General features: G+C 44.0%; 10 protein-coding genes and 1 non-coding gene across 11 annotated transcripts; 6 read left to right on the top strand and 5 right to left on the bottom strand.

The window, feature by feature from the left end:
* Positions 1–16: 16 nt before the first annotated feature.
* J056_001816 (uncharacterized protein) lies at positions 17–590 on the top strand (the record flags this gene model as incomplete). Its single annotated transcript, XM_009271444.1, has 2 exons — positions 17–517; positions 573–590. The coding sequence occupies 2 exons, from the start codon at positions 17–19 to the stop codon at positions 588–590; spliced, it is 519 nt and encodes a 172-aa protein (XP_009269719.1).
* A 1,004-nt stretch (positions 591–1,594) lies between these two features.
* J056_001815 (uncharacterized protein) lies at positions 1,595–6,632 on the bottom strand (the record flags this gene model as incomplete). The annotated part of the gene is made up of 4 exons (XM_009271443.1): positions 1,595–2,164; positions 2,214–2,392; positions 2,446–5,532; positions 5,582–6,632. 4 exons carry the CDS (start codon positions 6,630–6,632, stop codon positions 1,595–1,597), a joined length of 4,887 nt encoding a protein of 1,628 aa, XP_009269718.1.
* A 176-nt stretch (positions 6,633–6,808) lies between these two features.
* On the top strand, positions 6,809–8,081 carry J056_001814 (Vacuolar protein sorting-associated protein 9a; the record flags this gene model as incomplete). The annotated part of the gene is made up of 2 exons (XM_009271442.1): positions 6,809–7,575; positions 7,622–8,081. 2 exons carry the CDS (start codon positions 6,809–6,811, stop codon positions 8,079–8,081), a joined length of 1,227 nt encoding a protein of 408 aa, XP_009269717.1.
* A 618-nt stretch (positions 8,082–8,699) lies between these two features.
* On the top strand, positions 8,700–11,010 carry J056_001813 (uncharacterized protein; the record flags this gene model as incomplete). Its single annotated transcript, XM_009271441.1, has 4 exons — positions 8,700–9,686; positions 9,739–9,917; positions 9,965–10,257; positions 10,316–11,010. The coding sequence occupies 4 exons, from the start codon at positions 8,700–8,702 to the stop codon at positions 11,008–11,010; spliced, it is 2,154 nt and encodes a 717-aa protein (XP_009269716.1).
* An 86-nt stretch (positions 11,011–11,096) lies between these two features.
* J056_001812 (26S protease regulatory subunit 7-like protein) lies at positions 11,097–12,578 on the top strand (the record flags this gene model as incomplete). Its single annotated transcript, XM_009271440.1, has 1 exon — positions 11,097–12,578. One exon carries the CDS (start codon positions 11,097–11,099, stop codon positions 12,576–12,578), a length of 1,482 nt encoding a protein of 493 aa, XP_009269715.1.
* A 103-nt stretch (positions 12,579–12,681) lies between these two features.
* J056_001811 (Adenosine kinase) lies at positions 12,682–13,968 on the bottom strand (the record flags this gene model as incomplete). Its single annotated transcript, XM_009271439.1, has 3 exons — positions 12,682–13,664; positions 13,713–13,747; positions 13,916–13,968. 3 exons carry the CDS (start codon positions 13,966–13,968, stop codon positions 12,682–12,684), a joined length of 1,071 nt encoding a protein of 356 aa, XP_009269714.1.
* A 112-nt stretch (positions 13,969–14,080) lies between these two features.
* J056_004894 lies at positions 14,081–14,152 on the bottom strand. The gene has a single exon. It is a non-coding gene; the product is annotated as a tRNA-Arg (tRNA).
* Positions 14,153–15,405: 1,253 nt separating this feature from the next.
* On the top strand, positions 15,406–18,177 carry J056_001810 (SWR1 complex bromodomain subunit bdf1; the record flags this gene model as incomplete). Its single annotated transcript, XM_009271438.1, has 3 exons — positions 15,406–15,544; positions 15,596–16,905; positions 16,954–18,177. 3 exons carry the CDS (start codon positions 15,406–15,408, stop codon positions 18,175–18,177), a joined length of 2,673 nt encoding a protein of 890 aa, XP_009269713.1.
* A 310-nt stretch (positions 18,178–18,487) lies between these two features.
* On the bottom strand, positions 18,488–19,316 carry J056_001809 (Ras-related protein Rab-7a; the record flags this gene model as incomplete). Its single annotated transcript, XM_009271437.1, has 5 exons — positions 18,488–18,784; positions 18,839–18,985; positions 19,039–19,165; positions 19,209–19,231; positions 19,284–19,316. The coding sequence occupies 5 exons, from the start codon at positions 19,314–19,316 to the stop codon at positions 18,488–18,490; spliced, it is 627 nt and encodes a 208-aa protein (XP_009269712.1).
* Positions 19,317–19,340: 24 nt separating this feature from the next.
* J056_001808 (uncharacterized protein) lies at positions 19,341–20,032 on the top strand (the record flags this gene model as incomplete). The annotated part of the gene is made up of 2 exons (XM_009271436.1): positions 19,341–19,419; positions 19,473–20,032. 2 exons carry the CDS (start codon positions 19,341–19,343, stop codon positions 20,030–20,032), a joined length of 639 nt encoding a protein of 212 aa, XP_009269711.1.
* Positions 20,033–20,067: 35 nt separating this feature from the next.
* Positions 20,068–20,927, bottom strand: J056_001807 (uncharacterized protein; the record flags this gene model as incomplete). Its single annotated transcript, XM_009271435.1, has 2 exons — positions 20,068–20,762; positions 20,810–20,927. 2 exons carry the CDS (start codon positions 20,925–20,927, stop codon positions 20,068–20,070), a joined length of 813 nt encoding a protein of 270 aa, XP_009269710.1.
* Positions 20,928–20,960: the final 33 nt, after the last annotated feature.

Raw genomic sequence — 20,960 nt, 5'->3', positions numbered from 1 at the left:
GTTGCTGTCCAAGACGATGATCCAAGTGGAGAAGAAATCCGATAGGAAAGTGGAGCCAAATTTATTGCCATTTTCTATTGATTACGAGGGCGTCGCTGATATAAGCACTTACTTCCATCGCGTAAATAACGTAGCTGCGTTTAGAGGACGCAGGATAACAGCCAAGGGCGCGAAACTGGGTGAGGGAATGATTGGAATGTGCGTAAAGGAGGTTCTACCAGATATACAACCAATGCAGCCCAAGAAACGCGTCAAATCCACCAAATATTCGATGGATGACGATAATGACGAGGATGTCGATCACAACGACTCGTTCGATGCGCATTCAACCCAGAATTCGGATAACGACAATCACGACAATCAATCAATCCCATACACTCATCAGGACACGCGTCAGACCTTCCACTCAACCGGACACACTTTCACGGATTTCAACATTTGGATGCCAGACGAACACGTCGCAGAATCCACTCATCCACTCTGTAGGCTAGAAGAGCAGCAGAAGCTGTTTGCATTGGTGGGTTGCTTTCTCCTTCCCAATCTTCGTACACGCTCACGCTCACGCAAATCAGATCAACGCAACTGAGTAGCTGGGTGTTCATAGAGTTACATATAATACCACTTCATTATCAATGCTTGCAAGTGTGATATGGCTTGCCAATTCCAATAGAACAGCTGCAAATACGACCAATGGCCGTAGCAGAAGCTAACAAACGAGTGTGCGAGAAGGCTATAGAGTGCTTATGTGAATATCTATATGAATAACGCAGTGATATGCTCTGCTCTCGTCCAGCTACATATGGCGTGCTACATCTACACGGACAGTAATTTGCTATCTAAAAATACACAAACCTACTATAGTGGCTTGAATATTTCCAACGCAACATTTCATTTACTCCACTCCCATAATTTGACATCTCGAATTGCACTGTCCAGCCAAAGACCCGATTTCAGAATTAGTCTGACCCCTATTTCTTGTTGCATCAAATGCATTCAATAGATTTGAATATATTTATAATGGCAATACTTTCTCCTTGGAGCCAGCACTAAGTCCTGTGGACGCCATTTGTCGGAGAATGTAAATCGCGATAATAAAGCCGTATAAATGAAACATTGGGTGCTTGTGGTCCAATTCAGCTAATACTGTTTTCTTCTATCGATAAAGCGCGTGAAATCCTTCGCATCTATCCTTTAGCCTGCCCTGGAGCGATGTCGGATCAAAACTTCCGAGCAACCTACAGGGCGCGATTGGAGTCTAAGAACAATAATTCTGGTAAATTCTTGTAAGGCTCATTCAAGACTATTTATTCTGTTTTTCCATTTGGAGATCATCAAAAGTCATAAATCAGTGTTTGAAATGAGATAGGTAGTAGTAGAGTAATTCAACGCGGTAGTGAGCAGATGACTGAGATAAAGTTAGACAGGAAATTCTCGGGAGTTTCTGAGAGTAAATGGCACTTTTATTCCTTCCTCATCTGCAATCATCGCTACATCGCTATCAGCGCATCCATGACATCAACCACGCCGACACCGATAAACAACCTCAGCACAACCACTCGACGGACAACAAATGAACGAGTTAAATGTGATATAATCACGCGAGACCTATTATTACATTTGTATTCATAAAGGGTATCTTGAGCTGGAGCAACTTTGTGAAGACCTTGTAGTTAATCAAGTTCGCCAGTCGGTCAAAGTTGACGACATTGTTGTGTACATACACCACATAGTCGTCAGGCAGAGTTAGAGATCTGAGGAGACAGCCAAGGAGGAAGAAGGTGATGGCCGTGAGGAGGAAGACCAAACCGAGCGACTTGAGTGTGTAGTTGTGTCTTGTGCCATGGGCAGTTGCACTTACAACATCTACAACTCCATGTCCAGCTCCAGCTGCCTGGAGCGTGTGAGCGGGAGGAGACAAAGACTCAGGTGCAGCTGGTGATTGTACGCCCTCAGGAGTCTGGTACGTCTCTGGAGAAGGACTTGAGGAAGCGCTGCGAGCTTCTTCAGCTATATCGGTCTTTTCGTCCTCTTTCTTCTCAGGTGTGGCCGTCTTGCTAGTGCTAATGTTGAAGAGAGACTGGAGTGATGGGAATGATGGTGGGGCCCAGGTGGAGAACACGTTGGAATTCGTGCCGAATATAGACATAAGCGAGTTGCTCTGAACCTTGCAATTACGGTTTAGTATTTAACAGGCTTACGAAGGACTCACTCACAATCTCGCCCTCAGATGTATCACCATCGACTACCTCCTTCGCTTCGCTGGCTCCCACTGCAGCTTTTGCCTCAGACAACTCACTTTGCTCCGCTTGCCCCTCCCGCTCTGCACCCCTGATATGCCTGCGAGAGACGGAGAGCGGGTTGAGAAGGCCTGGCGGGACTGCAGTGTCGCCATCTGGGGATTTGTCAGTGAGAGGAGTGTGTGCGACAAGAAACATTAGCACGCACTCGAATTAGACAACGAAACACAGTCAAGCATATCGCACTTGACGCCGTCTAGCAAGTCTTGCATCGACAGCTTCTCCGTCTGAACAGCTGTAGTGTTACCATTGCAGAGAAACTCTTTCTCAGGCGTAAGGCCGTCGCTGCAGCCGAGTGTGAGTGTCGTTATCAATTTGTGGTGGTTGAGCAGGTTCAGTCTGACGCCATCATCGAGGCTACCGCACCTCAGCACCAGTCTGAGCAGCTGCTTGTGCCTCACTCTGGCAGGATCCAGGGCCGATGTGAGATTGTGCATGTTGACAGCAACTGTGGCGTCATCCCTAATATCTCGATTATCGTGTTGTAAAGACAAAGGAAGCCTCTCATTGCTGACTACCGACTCGAAATTCATATTCACTCCTCCAGAATACAGCTGCAAGTCGATTACCACTTCAGCGAGTATGTAGTCCTTACCAAAACGCAATGCTTGCAAGAGATTGTCATCATTGTTCTTATAGTCGCTCCTACGGAGGGTGGCAGTCGACGACCCGCTCATTCCTTTCACCTGGCCCAGTCCTGGCGAGACTCGCAGCGACATTGACGAAGCTCTCTTTGCAAGGTTTGATGGAGTGACGATGCGAGACTGTGCTTGCGAATTGGTATGAGAATTCGAATTCTGCTGCTGCTGCTGCTCGACTAGTCTCTCCGGAAGCGCAGATGAGACTTGATCGATGTCTATATCATCCAATGGGTCATCCTTCTCCTCCAGCTCGTGCACACCAGCCTGTGCTGCTATCTCCTCTTCACTCAACAGCGCATGCCCAAATTGAAGATGGTGCTCCCCGTCGTATGTATTTGACGCAACGAACCCACCTTCCCCTTTGTTCTGTCCGTCTATCACCCAGCTCAACTCCCCTTCCTTCAGACTCACTTCGTCCGGAATCTCGCTGTTCTTGTTCAGAGTGAATCTCTGCGTAGGCTTTAATACACTCAGTGGTGGACCATTGTTCTTCAAAAATTGGTCTAAATTGTTGAGCACCTTCACACTTAGTGTGTTGCACAGGTTGTTGACGGTCGATGGCACATTGCCACGGTAGTCTACAGCGACGTAATGATTCACTGTCGTCGATGGTATTAGTAATTTCTCGGTACTGTATGGATCTATCTCTTCCAACACCCAGCTGTCGATCAGCACTCTACCATATGGGAGCTTTCCGCTATTCAAACTTTCACCATTGAAATTGTGAGACGAGAGTAGTGATGGGTCAATGCTTGCTGACGTTATATAGCACTTTCCGTTAATGTTGCTGGTGATGGTGGACGTAAAGAAAGCTCTGTCTTTGAATGGGAACGTCGTTTTGAGAGTGAGGTGTGAGCTGAAACTTCCACTGGCATACACCTCAAGTACATCATTGTGTGCAATTCGCTCATTGTCCCAATTCTTCCCATCCTTGAACGACTTTGAAATGTATGAGGAATGTATAGCCGAAGCTACTTCGTTAACACTCCACCCTTCAATGACACGCTGACCAACTTGCACTGGGACATCATTCGATAGTGCGTGGAATATTTTTCTCTTTATTGTGAGATCATCCTTTTCAAATATAACGTTCCAGTTGGTATTTTTTGAGCCATCCGTTGATAGTAGATCTGTGTTGGAGTTATTACTGGCAATACTGCCACTTGTTGACACGCTCGATCCATATAATTGCTGCTTTTGTGATGTAAGTGTGTTCTTTAAGGCTGACGAAGTTGTATGTGTGTTAGTATTAAGATCCTCATGTATTCTTCTTGTCCAACTCAATGAATCGAGTGCGCGTCTCATTGGCTCCTTGTGCTTAGTGGCATCTTGATTAAAATTCTGTGAGAGTATACTGGAATCTTCCTTGATAGAAGGCGCTTCGGGGATACTGCCCATCTTAGATGTGTACCTAGAAGCTACTTCTTTATCAGCTGATGCCGAGTTAGGTATATTCATAGGTGCGACTGATGTAGAAGCTGATGTTGAATTTGACGCTGACGCTGGCACTGACGATGACGATGACAATAACTTGACATCTACCTCCTTCTTCTCCAAATCCAACCAACCTTCAACTGGATCTATGTCATTCACTTCGAGATGCCTCTCAGCAAGTGTGTCGAGAGGCACACAAGCTGGTGGATGTCTTTTCATTGCTTTCAATTTTGCAATAGATTCTTCAGACATCTCTTCATTATTTATGGTCTCTTTCATTCCGTTGACGTAAACACTACCACGATCTTTATCCTTTTTGCTCCTTAATATATTCACTGCTAGCTTCGAGTCCATAATATCGTACTGCTCATTAGATGGGTCGATTTGGTGTTTGATGGCAATCCACAGTCCTCCGCCTCGGGCGCTGAGTCTATGACGTTTTATGCACTCGACATTAGTCGCAGGAGGATCAATAATTATATCAATGCTGTTCGCCCACCTATCCAAGTCGCAACGAAGCAAGCAAGTGATAGTGAATGGCTCCTTGGACCTATTTGGATGCAGCTCCTCTTCTGATTGCACCGGTACGAGAGTGTCGAATGGCAGAATCATTTCATATTCCAACTTGTAGTTGGCTTTCTCGTGGTCGTAGTGACTCATGAGTGTGCGCGCGTTGGTGATATCCGTCAGTATTGGAGGGCCTCCATACTTAATAGCAAACTCTCCAACTCCCGAGATCTGTTGAGTGAGGATTTGGGGAATACCAGACTTGTTCTGCCATCCCTTTGGATCACTCTGCTCCAGTACAGTCACCTGGACCGTTGTAGGCGATAGACTCTCAATAGCTACACCTGACAAGTCGGTTTGAGATCGTATGAGATTTGGCTTGATAGGTGGGATTGTGGGGAATAGAGAAGAGTCGTGGGCTGTGAAACCGAAGCAGTGTATGCTAGCCATTGATTTGTATGAAGTCGTTACTAGGACATTGTCTCTGGCATTAGCTGGCCAGACTGGCTTAGTTTTCAAATACCAAAGAAAAGAAGCGTTGTTGATATCCTCAAGCAAAGTTGCATCCTCGAACGTTTTGTCCCAAAAAACCCTTGAGCCGTACGATTCAAAGACTGCAAAGATATCAAAAATGTTAACGCCGATAAATGTTGCTGTGGGGAGTGTAAGGGAGGCGAGGAGGGTAATCAGTAGCACACTCACCTTGACCACGATACAAAACAACTGCAGGGTCGATAGTATCGAGTTGAGTGATAGAGACACCCTTGGTATCGCTCACGTGCTTCCACTTTGGCTCTGGTTCTTGAAGCAAACTGGAGAAGTAGGTGTAATTATGACGAATGATAGAAGCGATCTCGGTAGCTTGGGAGGGTGTACGTGAGGATGAACGTAAAGAGGAATTGGAAGTGGATTGTGAGGAATGTTCAGTCAAGGCCGATTCCTCCTGCTTGCTGGAGTTGGATAGCTGGTTCATGATCGAATTGGCATGGAACTTGTGGGCAGATGATTTTGGGAGGGCCTCATTGAGTATAGGATCGTTGGAGATAGAGATGGGCTTGATTATGCCATTAAATCGTACAGAAGAAGGAGGACCGGTAGTTTTTTCTATGGAAAGGGAGGTGGAGTGAGTGAAATGGATTTGGATGAGTAGTAAAGAAGAATGATTTGAGATTTGCGCGTTACAATCACTGGATGTGAGTAAATCCCAAGCGAAATCAGCTAAAACGACCAAAGAAAGATGAGGGGAGGAGTCAGAGTGATTTTCAACGTTAACTTGAAACGATAAGCAATCTCTTTGATTGTCAATAGAGTAATTATTGATATTGAGATGGTCAAACGAGTTCAACAGGGGGATATCACTTGAATTCGCCATTAAATCAACCAGATTTGACATGATTGAGCCAGTATTTGAGTGATTTTTGATATTCCACTGCCAGTAGTGATTTATCTTGGTGGAATGGCGATTAAACTCCGCAGACCACGCTAAAAGAGGAATTTGAGCGTATTGATAGGGTTCTTCAGATTGAGGATCGATTGAAGTGGCTACAGAGATGACAGAGTGTTGATTGTAAAAGATGGTTATAATAATATCACTGTATTTTATAGATTTAGTCCAACCAGAGGAAATAAAGACGCGTATCAACTTTGTGTGAGAGTCGATGACGTTGAGAGTGATAGCGTTGGAGATGGCTGGGTGGATGCTAGTGAGATACTCAGGATTACTTAGAAGCCTTATAAATTGTATTCTGTCCATCTCCCTAGTAGACAGTTGCAGCCTGTAAACGTCATCCCTATTGATCGTCGATTTATAATAATGAATTTGTAGATGATGGTTGTAAGGAAGCAATAGTGTTGTCCAGTTGTTCGTATTAAATATTAAAAATTTTAGAAAGCAGATAACCCAATTGATTTCTTGATCCTTCATAGTCCATGACATCCGCGATTGTAGAGGATAATCAACACCAATTAAATGAAAAATTATTTGACATTGACGAGGATGATCAGTTTAATCGGTTTTTAAGTGTCTACAATAGAGTGGAATCTGTGAACAAGTACACGCTCTCCTTCTTATCTGGTTTTGAAAAGAGAGATTTCACATCGACCCAGCAAGTCAAATTGATTTCTGATTTCTTATCTTTCATCGCTGCAGAAATGCGTAAATCCAATCAATTTGATGATCTCGATTTGGCTTTGGATTCCATCGATAAGCTGATACATATTAAGCTATATCCTCGAACTTTTAATCCTAAATTTGATGATCTAGCAAAGGACCAAGTGCTTGAACAGCGAATAAGAATATTCAACTGGATCAACCTTGAAAACCTCGATCTATACTTTGATTTAGGTGAAACATTCAAACTTGCTACACATCAATTACACTCAATAAACAAATACCATTGCCCAAAGGATAAGAAATTAGTCATCTTGAACACTTCAATTATACTCACTAGCATACTCAACAACTCACCTGCAACTACCTCAGCTGATAGCTTACTTCCACTCTTCATCTACACGCTTCTACAATCTAATCCGCAACATTTGATCAGCAATATTGATTATATACAACGTTTCACTGATAGCGAGCAGTTGTCTGGTGAAGTGGGCTACTACTTCTACACTATCACAGCTGCTGTTTCTTTTATCAGCAATTTAGATCACAAAGCCTTGTCGAATATAGATAAAGAGGAGTTTGAGAGGTTTGTGGGGTCATAGTGGTACAGTAAAGTGCTCACAAATGTTCAGGCGCGTCGCAGAAGCTATATCCCAATTACCATCCACACCTCCACCTTCTCCAATTAAATCGACACCCACAACACCTCAACTCAACCTAGCAAACGAATCCAGGCAGATGTTTCAAAGAACTACCCAAGGGATTGGCAAGATAGGTAAGCTGCTCGGTGAAGTGGTTGAAGAGGGTGTTGATAAGCTAACCAATTCGACCTCTCCGAAGCGCAACGGGAATGGGGTTGAGGTGGAGAGTGTTGGTGATACCAGGCGTGAAAACACTCAATTAGAACGGTCTCATTCGCAATACCTTGAGGAGATGGAGCGTTCTCGACAGCAGTTCAACAAGTCACTTGAGACACTGCTGCAGATATTCCCTCACGTTGAGCCAGGAGTGTGCGAAATGATACTCAATGCTGAGCACGGTAATTTAGAAGAGGCAGTAGACAAATGCCTAGAAGTTTCCAACACGGTCTAATGGCGTCATTGTACAAACATACACACTAATCAACATCAACTTAATCAAATGCATCGATAGTTATTATAATCACTCAAACAGGTCAGATAGCACAATCAAAGCTGCGAAAACAACAAGGACAGTGCCATCCACCCTACAGAGTAGAGTAGAAGGCGTGCAAAATATTCAGGCAATATGTAAACCGAAGTCTACACAATGCATCCCTTCTGAGTAGGCTACTGTCGCCGTGCAATGCCCAGACGGTCAACACGACTTCCAATGTACGTGAGATCAGAAGCCTCGCCAAGGTAAGTATGAAGAAACAAGCTGGAAGCCCTACGTCTTTTATAGCCCGGGGTGAAAAAAAAATTAACCAAAAACTAAAAATGGTTAAATTAAAAAATGCAACCCTAGGATAAGCCATGGAGGGAGTTGCTGTGGGTATGGTGTGGGTGTGTTGTGTTTCTGTGTGTGTGCGTCTGTGTGCCCCTCGGTTGATTGGAAATTTGCACCCTTTGCCAGCCAAGAAAGATTAAATAAGCAGTAAATCTAAATAAACAATACACATCAAACCAGTGATGCTAATTTTGTATGCAAGATCCCCACGAATGAAACTTGTCTCTTGATAAAACCCACCAAATGAGCAGCAATAGCAGCAATAAAGCGAGGGTGATAAAGCTAGTGCTTAGAAATTACTTGAGCAATCCAGAGGAGAAACCAGCGTTGGCTGCGCTACAGCTACTTGAATCGGATGCTAGTGTATTCAACCCGGATGAGAGCAGCGAAATGCTAACGCAGCTGAACACACGCATAAACACACTCCAGCAATCCCGCGATCAATTCGAAAGATCGCTAGGTTTCCAACTGGCTGTGGTCTGGGCCAATGCGCGGGTGTCCTCCCTCGACTGCATCCGCCAATACGGCAAGCAGTGGCTGGAGAAAGCTATTGCAGTTGTGAACAGGGGGAACGAGGAGGCGGCGACGCTCAAGCACGCTCTCACCCTTACCACGCTCATATTCACCGCTGCGACGCGGCTTCCCGAGTTCGGCAGAGCTGTCACGCAGCCGCTGTCGGTCAAGTACGCACAAAGACTCGTCGATCTCGTTAAACAACGCCGTGATGTACAAATAGACGCTATGCACGCTGCTAGCGATCATCTCATTACCCACCCAAGCAGCTTCAGACCTCAGTTGAACGCCCTCAATGGCGTAGTGACGGAGTTGCTCGCACATTCACCAGACTCCACCAACAAGAAGCTCGTCGACGCCGTCACTCGTCTCTTCTCCTCCTCGGCTCGCGCTGCCGGTAAAGCGAATGTATCGCCTACGCTCAAGAAGCTGATAGAGAGCACGCTGACGAGCATCGATGAGGATGTCGGCCATCTGCAAGGCGAGACGTGGGCATATGCAAAGAGCAGCAAAGGAGAAAGTATCAATCTGGGCAAAATCAGAGCAGTTACTGGTGATTTACTAGTAGATGCACCCTTCCTGACTAGACGTATTGGTGTGTTATTCTACGCGATATGCAGTGCGCTGACTGCGAAATACGACACCTTTGTCAGTATCCCCGTCGGGAATATTGTCAGTCTGTGTACTCGCATTCTCCACCTCACACCGGCTACTATAGTGAGTGATGCGCGAATTCCAGCTAGCGTGTAGTCTGCTGACTGTGAAATAGAAAGAAAACTCTTCGAAAGAGGAAGAGGTGCTGCGCATTAGTAGTACAGTGCAGCTGACCAGCTTTGCCTGTGGACTGCTCTCCCAGTTATCGACACTGGTGGGCGTCTCACTCGCACCGCACACCAGCACCATTCTCAACGCTGTTGCTTTCCATCTGTCTAGCGCAGAGGTGAATGGGTGAGCAGTACATTATCAATCCATTCTGACATACTAAAAACGCACAGCCAAATCAAACACTCCCTCCTGATGCTCTCAAGTTCACTGACTGCCACCGGAGCAGCGTCTAGTGTCGATAATGCACATATGACTCGCATTGCTAAATGTGCACTCGGCTCACTCGCTTTAGCTGCACCAGCCAAGCAGACAGCAGTGGGAGGGAGTAACACAAAAGCGTCAGGGAAAGCGTCAGGGAAAGGGAAGAAACGGAGTCGAGCACAGTTTGAAGTAGACGAAGCATTTTCAGCTAGTGTGAGAATGTCAGCGGTAGACGTGAAGATATTGCTCGCATCTCTTGAGTGTGAGTGTTTATTTAGTAGGATATAGTGTTAACACCAATCTAATCCCAACACATGCAGTCATCAAGAAGGCCTTACACACCGTACCTAGTTTAGAAACACTCGGTTTGAAAATTGTCGTAGCCTTGGCGCTAGATCAGGAATGGAGGGGAGTGATGCCGAGTGAAGCTGCGTCTCAGCGCGTTTGGAAGGCTGTCGTAGGAGTTATTCAGAGTAAACGCGCTCTCACTTCGCCAATGTCGAGCTGGATTGTCCAAGTTACTGGCTCAAGTGAGCTGCTTGACGCTATCATTCATCCCGTTGCTCCACCGCCAGTTGTTCACGCTGATATTGACGATAAGCGTGTCAATTTGAAGAAGGAATTGGAGAATATCAAATTGGCGTTGGGTGTTGTTGGCGGTGGTGAGCAAGGTGAGCAAGGTGAGGATGAGGATGAGGATGAGGATGAGGATGAGGATCAAGATGAAGCCATGGAGAAAGAAGAGCAAGAGGAGCAAGATGAAAAAGATGAAAAAGAAAAAGAGGAAGAAAAGAGCGTGTCTCAGCACAACCCAACTAGCACCGCCAGTGCGAATGGACAGCTTGATTTTGCAGTGGCAAAAGATGAACCCAAGACGATGGAGAAGATAACAACAGCTCGACCACCGCCAATTGAGTCGACCAAGTCATTTAGCAATCCGCTGCCAGTTATGAATAAGGATAAGGAAGGGCAAGAATCCAGCGATGAGGAAATGCCTGCTATATCCCTCGATTAGAAAATAAAGAATAAATTTGTACACCATAATTTAATTTACAATAGAGTATCTTTGGTGATTACGTAGGCCTCTTCCAAACACTCAACATGGCACCAAAAGCAGATTGGGAGAAATATCGCGCAGATCCAACAGATCCATCAAAGAAGGATCAAGGGAAAGTTGAAGCGCTCGATGACACAGATATTCAAATACTCAAGACTTACGGCCAAGGACCTTACGCCAGGCAGCTCAAGAAAGCAGAAAATGATATAAATCAAGTACAAAAGCGTGTTAACGAGAGAATGGGAATTAAGGAATCTGATACCGGTTTAGCTCCTCCTAACCTTTGGGATTTACCCGCTGACAGACAGCGTATGGAATCTGAGCATCCACTTCAAGTTGCGAGGTGTACAAAGATTATTAGGCCTCACTTGATGGCTCAGCAGGCAGCACAGGGAGCACAGCAAGCTGAGTCTGCAGATAATTCTCAACAGCAGCCACAACAACCCCAACAACAACCTTCCATCCCTCTCACTCAACGCATGGCTCAGGCTGGTCAAGGTGTTTTGGGCGCTGGTACCTCTGCTGAACAATCTGGCGGTGAAGGCGATGATAAATACGTCATTGACATCAAACACGTCGCCAAATTCGTCGTCGGTTTAGGCGACAGAATTGCTCCAACTGATATTGAAGAAGGTATGAGAGTTGGTGTTGATCGACAGAAATATCAAATTCAAATTCCATTACCACCAAGAATTGATCCAACTGTTACTATGATGCAGGTTGAGGAGAAACCAGACATTACTTACTCTGATGTCGGTGGTTGTAAAGAACAAATCGATAAATTACGAGAAGTTGTTGAACTCCCCCTACTCAACCCAGAGAGATTCGAGAAACTCGGCATTGATCCTCCAAAAGGTGTTCTTCTCTATGGTCCACCTGGTACAGGTAAGACACTCTGCGCAAGAGCAGTCGCAAACAGAACGGACTCCACTTTCATTAGAGTTATCGGTTCAGAATTGGTACAAAGATACGTCGGTGAAGGTGCAAGAATGGTTAGAGAACTCTTTGAAATGGCAAGGAGTAAAAGGGCATGTATCATCTTCTTTGATGAGATTGATGCTGTCGGTGGTGCTAGATTTGATGACGGTGCTGGTGGTGATAACGAAGTACAAAGAACCATGTTGGAATTGATTAATCAATTGGATGGTTTTGACTCTAGGGGTAACATAAAAGTTCTCATGGCAACTAACAGACCAGACACTCTCGATCCTGCTCTCTTACGTCCAGGTAGATTGGATAGAAGGGTAGAATTTAACCTACCTGATAATCAAGGTAGAGCTCTCATCTTGAAAATCCACGCAAGATCCATGTCTTGTGAAAGGAATATTAGATTCGAGTTGATTGCAAGACTATGTCCAAACGCTACGGGTGCTGAACTTAGATCTGTCGCAACTGAAGCTGGTATGTTTGCTATAAGAGCAAGACGCAAGGTGGCATGTGAGAAGGATTTCCTTGACAGTGTTGATAAGGTTATTAGACAAGGAACAAAGTTCTCATCAACTGGTCAATACATGCAATATAACTAGTTGTATAGAAAGCAAAAGAAACGGTTGAATGTAATACATTTTTTTTTGTTGAAATGTTACCACGTTAAAATGTTATCTATCTAAAAATCCATTTACACAACTTTTAAAGGAGGTTCTGTTTTGGGTAAGGGAGCTGTGGACCATTTTGTTGAATACACAAGGCACCAAGTTTGTGACCAAGTTGAACACATTCTGGGATAGGAGAGCCGAGGACAAAGGCAGCGATAAATCCACCAGCAGTAGCATCACCTGCACCGTTTGTGTCAACAATGGCATCCTTTGAAAGAGGTGAAACAGGGAAAGATGTGAGTGACTTGTCACCAACAGCGACAACAGTCTCTAAAGCACCTTGGGTGATGACTACGATTCTATCCTTGCCAGAGTTAGTCTTTGAGAGGTTAGCTATGTGTTTAGCAACACCCTTAGCAGAGGTGTCCTCAAGACCATGTGATTGTGCGTAAGCTTCGGCCTCAGACTCATTACCAAAGACGATATCAGCGTATGGAATGAGCTGATCAACTTGATCCTTGAAGAATTGTGGAATGAAAGGAGCAGAGAGGTTGAAAGCGAGTGTCTTACCAGACTGTGAGGAGTGTTTGGCAACTTCGAGCGCGCTTTCAATACCATGAGTAAGGAAGAAACCACCAATGTAAAAATGAGAAGCTTCGTCCATTCTCTGTTTCATTTGAGGAGTACGAAGGTGATCAACGCTGAATTCTTGAGCAGCAGCCAAGTTAGTAACCAATGAACGATCATGACCTGTAATGAGGACACAACATGCTCCTGTAGGTGTATCTTGGCGAACATAGTAAGCGCTCTCTACGCCCTCTTTGTCATTAGCTTCGCGAAGAGTGTTCGCAAAGTTATCACTACCGACTGAGCCCGTGTACACAACTGAACCAGCTGGCAAAACATAGCTGGCTGCGCGAGCTGTGTTCTGTCCAGCACCACCTGCCAGATATAATGGTTTCAGCGTTGTCCTTACTTGTTCGTAGATTGCTGTGTGTTCTGGTCCAGCGAGAATAGCGTCATTTGATTTCAGCGCATATTGTGAAAGTAATTTCTCCGCTCCCTCTGTGACTGAGACTGAGAAGCTGTCAGTATGTCGCACTCTGAGAATATATCGTTGCTTACTGTCGAGGAGTGGGTTTCCGATGGCAAAGAGTTTACTGGAATTGCTGGTGAGCTGGTTCCGCTCTATTCAGTTCTCTCCCCACTCACGCTGGCATGACTATGAAAGTTGTGATCTGAGAGAAATATAAATTACTCAATGGGACTTGTAACTTTATGAGAACCATTTTGAGACCGTAGTAGTTCTGCATTGGTCATATACTCACCTCACCCCGTTTTGCCGCCCTCGATTGCTGCCCAAGTCAGCTAATCTGCCCATACCACCCACTCACTAGTTATAGGACTATAATTCAACAAAATGACATTAAGTTCGATAACATACGAGCCAGTCAAAAATTGATCACAATGAATGAGAAGCAAAAAGTGTCCTTTACCGTAGACGGGACTCGAACCCGCAACCCCTAGCTTAGGAGGCTAGTCACCTACCATTGGTACACTACGGCGGAATAGACAGCTGCCGCTAAGCCATTTTCGAATTTCTCGTCAATAGAGACAAAACTAATATATTCCAAACTCCTGCATTTCACCATTTTTGATCCTGATGTGCTTTATAAAGGCGCAATTTACTTTTTCATCTTTCTACAGAATCGAAAGATATGTGGTTCTTCGATGACATCACAGCCTGAACTATTTGGCGAAAGAACAATTTGAAAGCTCCATAGAATTTCAATAGGCTAGAATTATCCTATGTAGCTTTTCTGCTCCAGCGATCCTCATAATCAACAAAGATAATTCGATAGTTTGAGCCGCAATCTCCATTTAACCGACAAAAGGCTTATAAGCAGCTTATAATACTCAAGACATCCAACATTCTTGGATTGTTAATTTTTCAAATGCAATTTTACACCGAAAACGGTCATTTTTTGGTCGATCAACAACACGATTCGTGAGGTCAGGAGGGATGAATGGAGAGAATGTAAGAAAGGAATACAGAACGAGATATCAAGCAATTTATTAGTAAGTAAGGGACAGTGAGGTTTTGAAGCGTGGATTGGGAGATAGGAGAGGTTACAGACAGCCCCTGTCGAGGCCGTATCAAGTTTAGCAGAACAACAACCATGATCTGGAAAGGTATACAAGTAATTTAAAGGTAGCAATCCGGTATAATCTTGTCGATTGAGAGGGTTGGGAATATCGCCGCAAAAAGTTTATTGGTGACTCTAGGTCTAGTAGGATTTAAGAGTCATTATACACCCAGTGTTAACTTTGAATATCTCAAGATATTCCAGCTGGATCACAGCTGTCATCGGCTGAAGGATGGCTTGCTGCTGACACACTGATTGCGTGATTGCACGTTGGTAGCTTACATTGCCACCACCGCCAATGACCACAACAACGCTATTTAATATGCTTACAAATCTCAAAATCAGCGGTCACCGACTCGCACTAAAATTACCACGTCAGCAGTCTCTGCGGCTGATAAATCGCCTTATACGCAGTCTAGCCAAATAAAAAACATATATCCATGACAAAGCCTACATGCTTTACAATAAAATAATTTTTAATCGCCAAAAAGTATTAATTTTTGGTGAAATTTAAATTTTGAGATTATTTTCACGTGATCGGACCGGCTGGGTATATCATTCCGCTTGTTGTTCTCGTACATCCAACAGTAAATTTTGCGCGTGTCAAAATTAATTTTAATAAAAATTAAAAATTGAATCTGAACCGTGATTGATTTTTAGTTTGAAAGACAATGTCAATAGTAGAAGATAAAAGGCCACTATCTGAAGAGGAAGGAGATGTTAGTAATAAGAGACAGAAATACGATCAGCCACAAGAATCTGATCTTAGATCGACATCATCAAATCATGTATCCTTACCTTTGTCACAAGGTGTGTAAATGTTGTTAATGTATACTATTAGTCTTATTAACGTGTTTCAAGTTATCGATAATCCAACTACTAAGCCTTTAGATGGTCCTGAGAAGCTTGAGAATTTTCATCAATCAAATCAACTTCCAACTCCCGCTCCCTCTGAACCTCCACAACCTCCTTTGGAATCAGATCAGTTAAATCAATCTACTCAGCCTACTCCAATTCCTCAAGATCCTCCAACACCTCAACCTGCCGCAATGGCTACACCAACTGACATTCCTGCTGACACGCCGCAACACTTTCAACCCTCACAAGTACCTCAGACTGTTAAAGCAGACTCTCCAGCACTCCCAGCTCCTGTTACTCAATCTGAGACATCGGCAGCACCAGTAGAGCCATCAACAGAGGCACCATCAGCTGAGTCATTAGATGTTAAGCCCGCTATTGCTGCCGAAGGCCAACCACAGCCTCTTAATCAACCACTGGCACCACCCCAACCCGAAGTGCAGCAGTCTTCCGAACCACAGCCAAATCTTACCCACTCATCCTTGCCACCTTCTACTGATGCTGTAGCCCAACCACCACTTGAGCAAACTCACCAACCTGTCGCTGCAAGTTCGACTGAACCCCAACCACAGGCAATGGAAGTCACAGCACAATCGCAGGCACAACCTGCTGATGCTCAAGGTGAGGAAGTAGCACCGTATCAACAAGCTGGTAAATCAAACCCACAAGAGCACCATGCAGTCAAAGCAGAACCAGAACAAACTGATGAAGGAGTGAATGGGCAATCTGTTAAAGTAGAAACACCTCAGCAACCATACGAAGCATATCAAGTAGAGCACCAACCGCAACCGTTTGATGCACCAGGGGTGGTGGCTCACGATGCTCATGATTATCCAGATGGTGAAGATACGTCTTCTGCTCCACCGATCGTGCCACCAACACCCGCAGGTACAGAACCTATCATTCTTCCAAATGGTAGCAAACTCCCTCCACGTTCTGCAGCCATTGGTATACCTGGAGGGCCATCATTCTCGTTTAACCAGCTCAAATATGTCTCAACATTGATGAAGCAGTTGAAAAAGATGAAAGCTGCAGTCCCATTTCTCACACCTGTTGATTACATGTCTTTAGGTGTGCCACATTACCCAGAAGTCATCTCTGAACCATCAGATCTTGGTAGCGTTGACAGAAGGGTACAAAAGACCATCAAAGCTGAGGAAGGAGGCTATCACAACTTTAATGATTGGGAGGCAGATGTTCGCAGAATTTTCAGAAACACTGAATGGTTCAATGGCGTTGAGCACCCTGTGTCTAAAATGGGAAAGCAAGTTGAAGAATCATTTGACAAGCAGTTGAAGAAAATGCCACCAAGCGTGAGTGGTTTTAGATAAATTTTGTTGCACAGCTAACGTAATCTGCAGACTAATGATGCTGTACCATCCACCAGTAGGGGAAGAGGAGCACCACGACGTTCTCAAGAAACAGGTAGACCACGTAGAGATACTCAACAGCCAGTAACAGCACAGCAAGCAAATGATGCAAATCGTGGAAGACGGCGCAAAACAACTGCTTATGGTCGTAATGGAACAGCAGATCAGATGCGTCATTGTGCATTTATTTTAAAAGAGCTTCACAAGAAGGTGCATTCTTCATACGCAGCACCATTTTACGATCCTGTCGATTATCTTGCACTCGGATTACCAGATTATCCTCAGGTAATCCAACAGCCAATGGACTTGTCGACGATTGGTCAGAAATTCAACTACGGTGATTATGAAGGACCGAATGATTTCTTTAGTGATATGAAGCTGATGCTTGGGAACTGTTACAAGTATAACCCACCTGGAACACCTGTTCATGAAGCAGGTAAACAAACAGAGAAGGTATTTGACGACAAGTGGACGCAATTACCACCATTATCAACACCTCTTGAAATATCAGATGACGAAAATTCAGATACAGTTAAAGCTCTTCAACGCCAGATTGAAGATATGCAAAAATCATTGAATGATTTCAAGAAAGGTGGAGGTGTTACAGGTAGAGCAGCAGCAGGATCTACTACAGCTAATGGGGGTGGAGGTAGAGGAGGTAAGAGGGGATCCACAGGTGGACAAGTTGGTAGACCTCGTAGGAAATCATACGATGAAGATGATGAGAATTACCAAGTACCTGAGATAACATTCGACATGAAGAAAGAATTGGCAGGTAAAATTCAACAGCTGGAAGGAGATCAATTAGACAAAGCTATCAAGATTATTTATGAGACGTTAGATCTTGATAATAATAGTGACGAGATTGAATTGGATATTGACGTATTGCCAACGAAGACGTTACAAAAGCTTTACATGTTCGTCGTGAAGCCTCAGAAGCAGAAGAGAGGTCCATACAATAAGCAGCACGTAGACGTGGATTTACAACCAAGACCACCAAAGCGTGCAGGTACAGGTGGAGTGAAGAGAAAGTCAATGAATGAAGATGAAGAAGCTTTAAAGATACAAGCATTAGAAGCAAAGCTCAAGTCATTCGAGGGCGGATCAACAGAAGGAGCAGATATCAGTGGGGTTGGAGCGATGGTTGAGAATGATGAAGCATCTTCTGGATCTGATAGTGATTCAGTCTCAGATTCAGGTAGTGAGTCAGATTAAATATCACTCTGAGTCTTTAAGTCAAGATGGCATTCCACCACTCAAAGACGAAAAAAAAAAGAAATGAGACAAACTATATTTAATAATCAAATTGTACGAAAACAAGAGAAAGCTCGATTGAGACATGTATTTTACGCTATATATATATATATTTAAACTTTGTACATTTGTCGTTGAAATGTTTGAAGAAAAAACAATTGAAAAGTAATTAAAAAGGAGAGGAGGTGGAGGTTGAGAAAGACGGTAATTGTAGATAGTACTCGAGTAGACGTCCTAATCCAAGGAGAGAGGTATTATTGTGGTTGCCATGCTAACACTCACATCTACCATAAGATTGAGAGCTGTCTTGATCGATTCTGATAGGATCAGGGTAGTTTGCGTATAACTCAACCTCAGCTTCTTGAACTAAAGCGTTGCGTGCGATAGTTTGAAAAGCTTGTTCAACGTTGATGGCTTCTTTAGCAGAAGTTTCAAAGTAAGGGATGTTACCTTTAGATTGACACCAATTGGTTGCTTTCTTTTGAGAGACGGCGCGTTTAGAGTCCTCAGTATCAATTTTATTACCAAGAAGGACAAAAGGGAAGTTAACGGGGTCTTGGGGAGAAGCCTGCGTGTGGAGTGTTAAGGGGGATGGATAAGATAAGAAATCTAGGGAACTAACTTGGATAAGGAATTCGTCTCTCCAGCTGTCAAGGGTTTCGAATGACTTTGCGTTGTTAACGTCGTACACCAAAACGCAACAATCAGCGCCACGATAGAAAGCAACGCCTAAGGATTGGAATCGTTCTTGACCAGCGGTGTCCCAGAGCTGGAGAAGGGAGTTAGAAGGGAGCAGGATGTTGATATAAAGTGTATGCCCACTTGAATAGTAACCACTCTATCATCAACTACAACCTCCTTTGTTAGGAAATCAGCGCCAATAGTAGCCTTGTATTGATTAGAGAAACGCTTGTTAACGTATTGATTCATAAGAGAAGTCTTTCCAACGCTGTGGATGTGTTAGAATGGCTATTAGGGCTACAAAGACTAACCCAGAGTCACCAAGGATAATAACCTGTGTGGAGTTATATCAGCCACATTTAACTCCAATAAATTGCCCTAATCACCTTCAATAAAACGGTTTTCTTTGGTTGTGGCATTACTCAATGTTGTTGATGACGATGATGTGGATTGATCAATTAAGGTTAAATTTATTAGAAAGGGATAAGAAACAGAGCTTAAATAATTTCTATACGGATAATTGTGTGTATAGGGTATACAAATATACTTATAAGTCTAATAAACACTCGATCCAGTTAAGATACTACTTCAACAATTCATTCAGTTAAAACAGGAGAATTTAACCCTACTTAAAGCATCTGAGACACCTCTCGATTCAAACGAAAACATTCAATCTGCCTTTATTCAATCCTTACAATCTCAATTACATTCTTATAGGGATGAACTCACCAACTTTTATAAATCTCAAAATATTCACAACCTTAAACTTCTCAACCTCAACGAGCTACTCAGAGATAAGGATAACTCTCTTAGAGCTATTGAAGCTGAAAATCTTTCTTTAAAAGCCTCCGTGAGTCGCCTCACCAAAGCTAGAGAGGATGACTTCGAAGGTAAGCGTGAACGTGAACGTGGTATTGAATCCCTTCAGGATGATCTCGCTACGCTCAAGCTAGAACTAGATCAAGTCGAATTACGTAATCAAGACCTCAAGAATGATAACGCAAACTTATTACAAAGGTGGTTGGATAGAATGAACGATGAAGCTCAACATATGAATCAATCCCTACCCACAAATAACGCTGGTGCCGTGTCAGATATGAGCACAGATGATGATTTTACTGATATTGACAAATGATCTATCTTTAATTTATGCATTATATATACCCTTTTCTACATGTATTCTGATACAACTTCAATCGCAACTATGGTAAAAACGGCCAATGCAAGGTCATCGAGGAAATGGCTGGCTATCTTCAACCATCTAAACACATTAGTTATCCATCTAGGTACTAATGGTGATTCTAGCAGCCCTTGCGCCCATTCGGGTAGCCTTTTGAACTTTGTCTGGCTTTCTGGAGAGAGATGTGAAGTTAGGACGTAGAAGAAGATCTGCAACGGCAACAAGGTCGACCAAAGAGGGAAGAATGCAACACCAGCACCATCTGCATTTGTATCTTGCAACCTCTTCTCTGAATCTGCGCTAGCTAGTGTTGAAAATGATTCATGCCATGGCAGAATACTTGAGTGAATGACTGCAAATACGCTCAAACCAACCACAGAGATTACTCGCATGACTCTTATTACCGCCAACATACGCTCATTACGTGGTTTCGGCATGGCTGTCTGTTGTTCTGGTGCTGTTGACTGACTACGCAACAGCTGTTCAAATGATGGTATATCTGGTATATCACCACTGCGCTGCTCAAGCAAAGACCTGAAAGCTTTGTCGCTATCCACCTCATCCATGCTGGCTGTCTGGCCAGCAATATCTGCGAGGTCGATATCACCTGGATCTTCCACGTTTGATTTGAGTGTATTGCCTGTATTTCCTACGCTATCTGAGCCCTTTTCCACTTTCTCTCTGCCTACAATACAGCTTAGAATCCACCAACTCAATCCTCAGCTTACGCACCACCTGTATCACTGACCACTCTGTCTGCTGATCCTCCCGTCAGCTTCGCCAGTCTATCTGTACTCTTGGCGAGCAGTCTCTCCTGTCTTTTCTGCGCTTTAAGCTGTGCGTCTGACATGAATTCTTGTGGTCGTAATCGTCTCTATCCAAG

Source organism: Wallemia ichthyophaga (genome assembly GCF_000400465.1).
Source record: "Wallemia ichthyophaga EXF-994 unplaced genomic scaffold scaffold18, whole genome shotgun sequence".
Lineage (NCBI taxonomy): Eukaryota > Fungi > Basidiomycota > Wallemiomycetes > Wallemiales > Wallemiaceae > Wallemia > Wallemia ichthyophaga.
The sequence above is the reverse complement of the archived record's forward strand: the minus strand, read 5'-3'. Positions and strand labels throughout refer to the sequence as shown.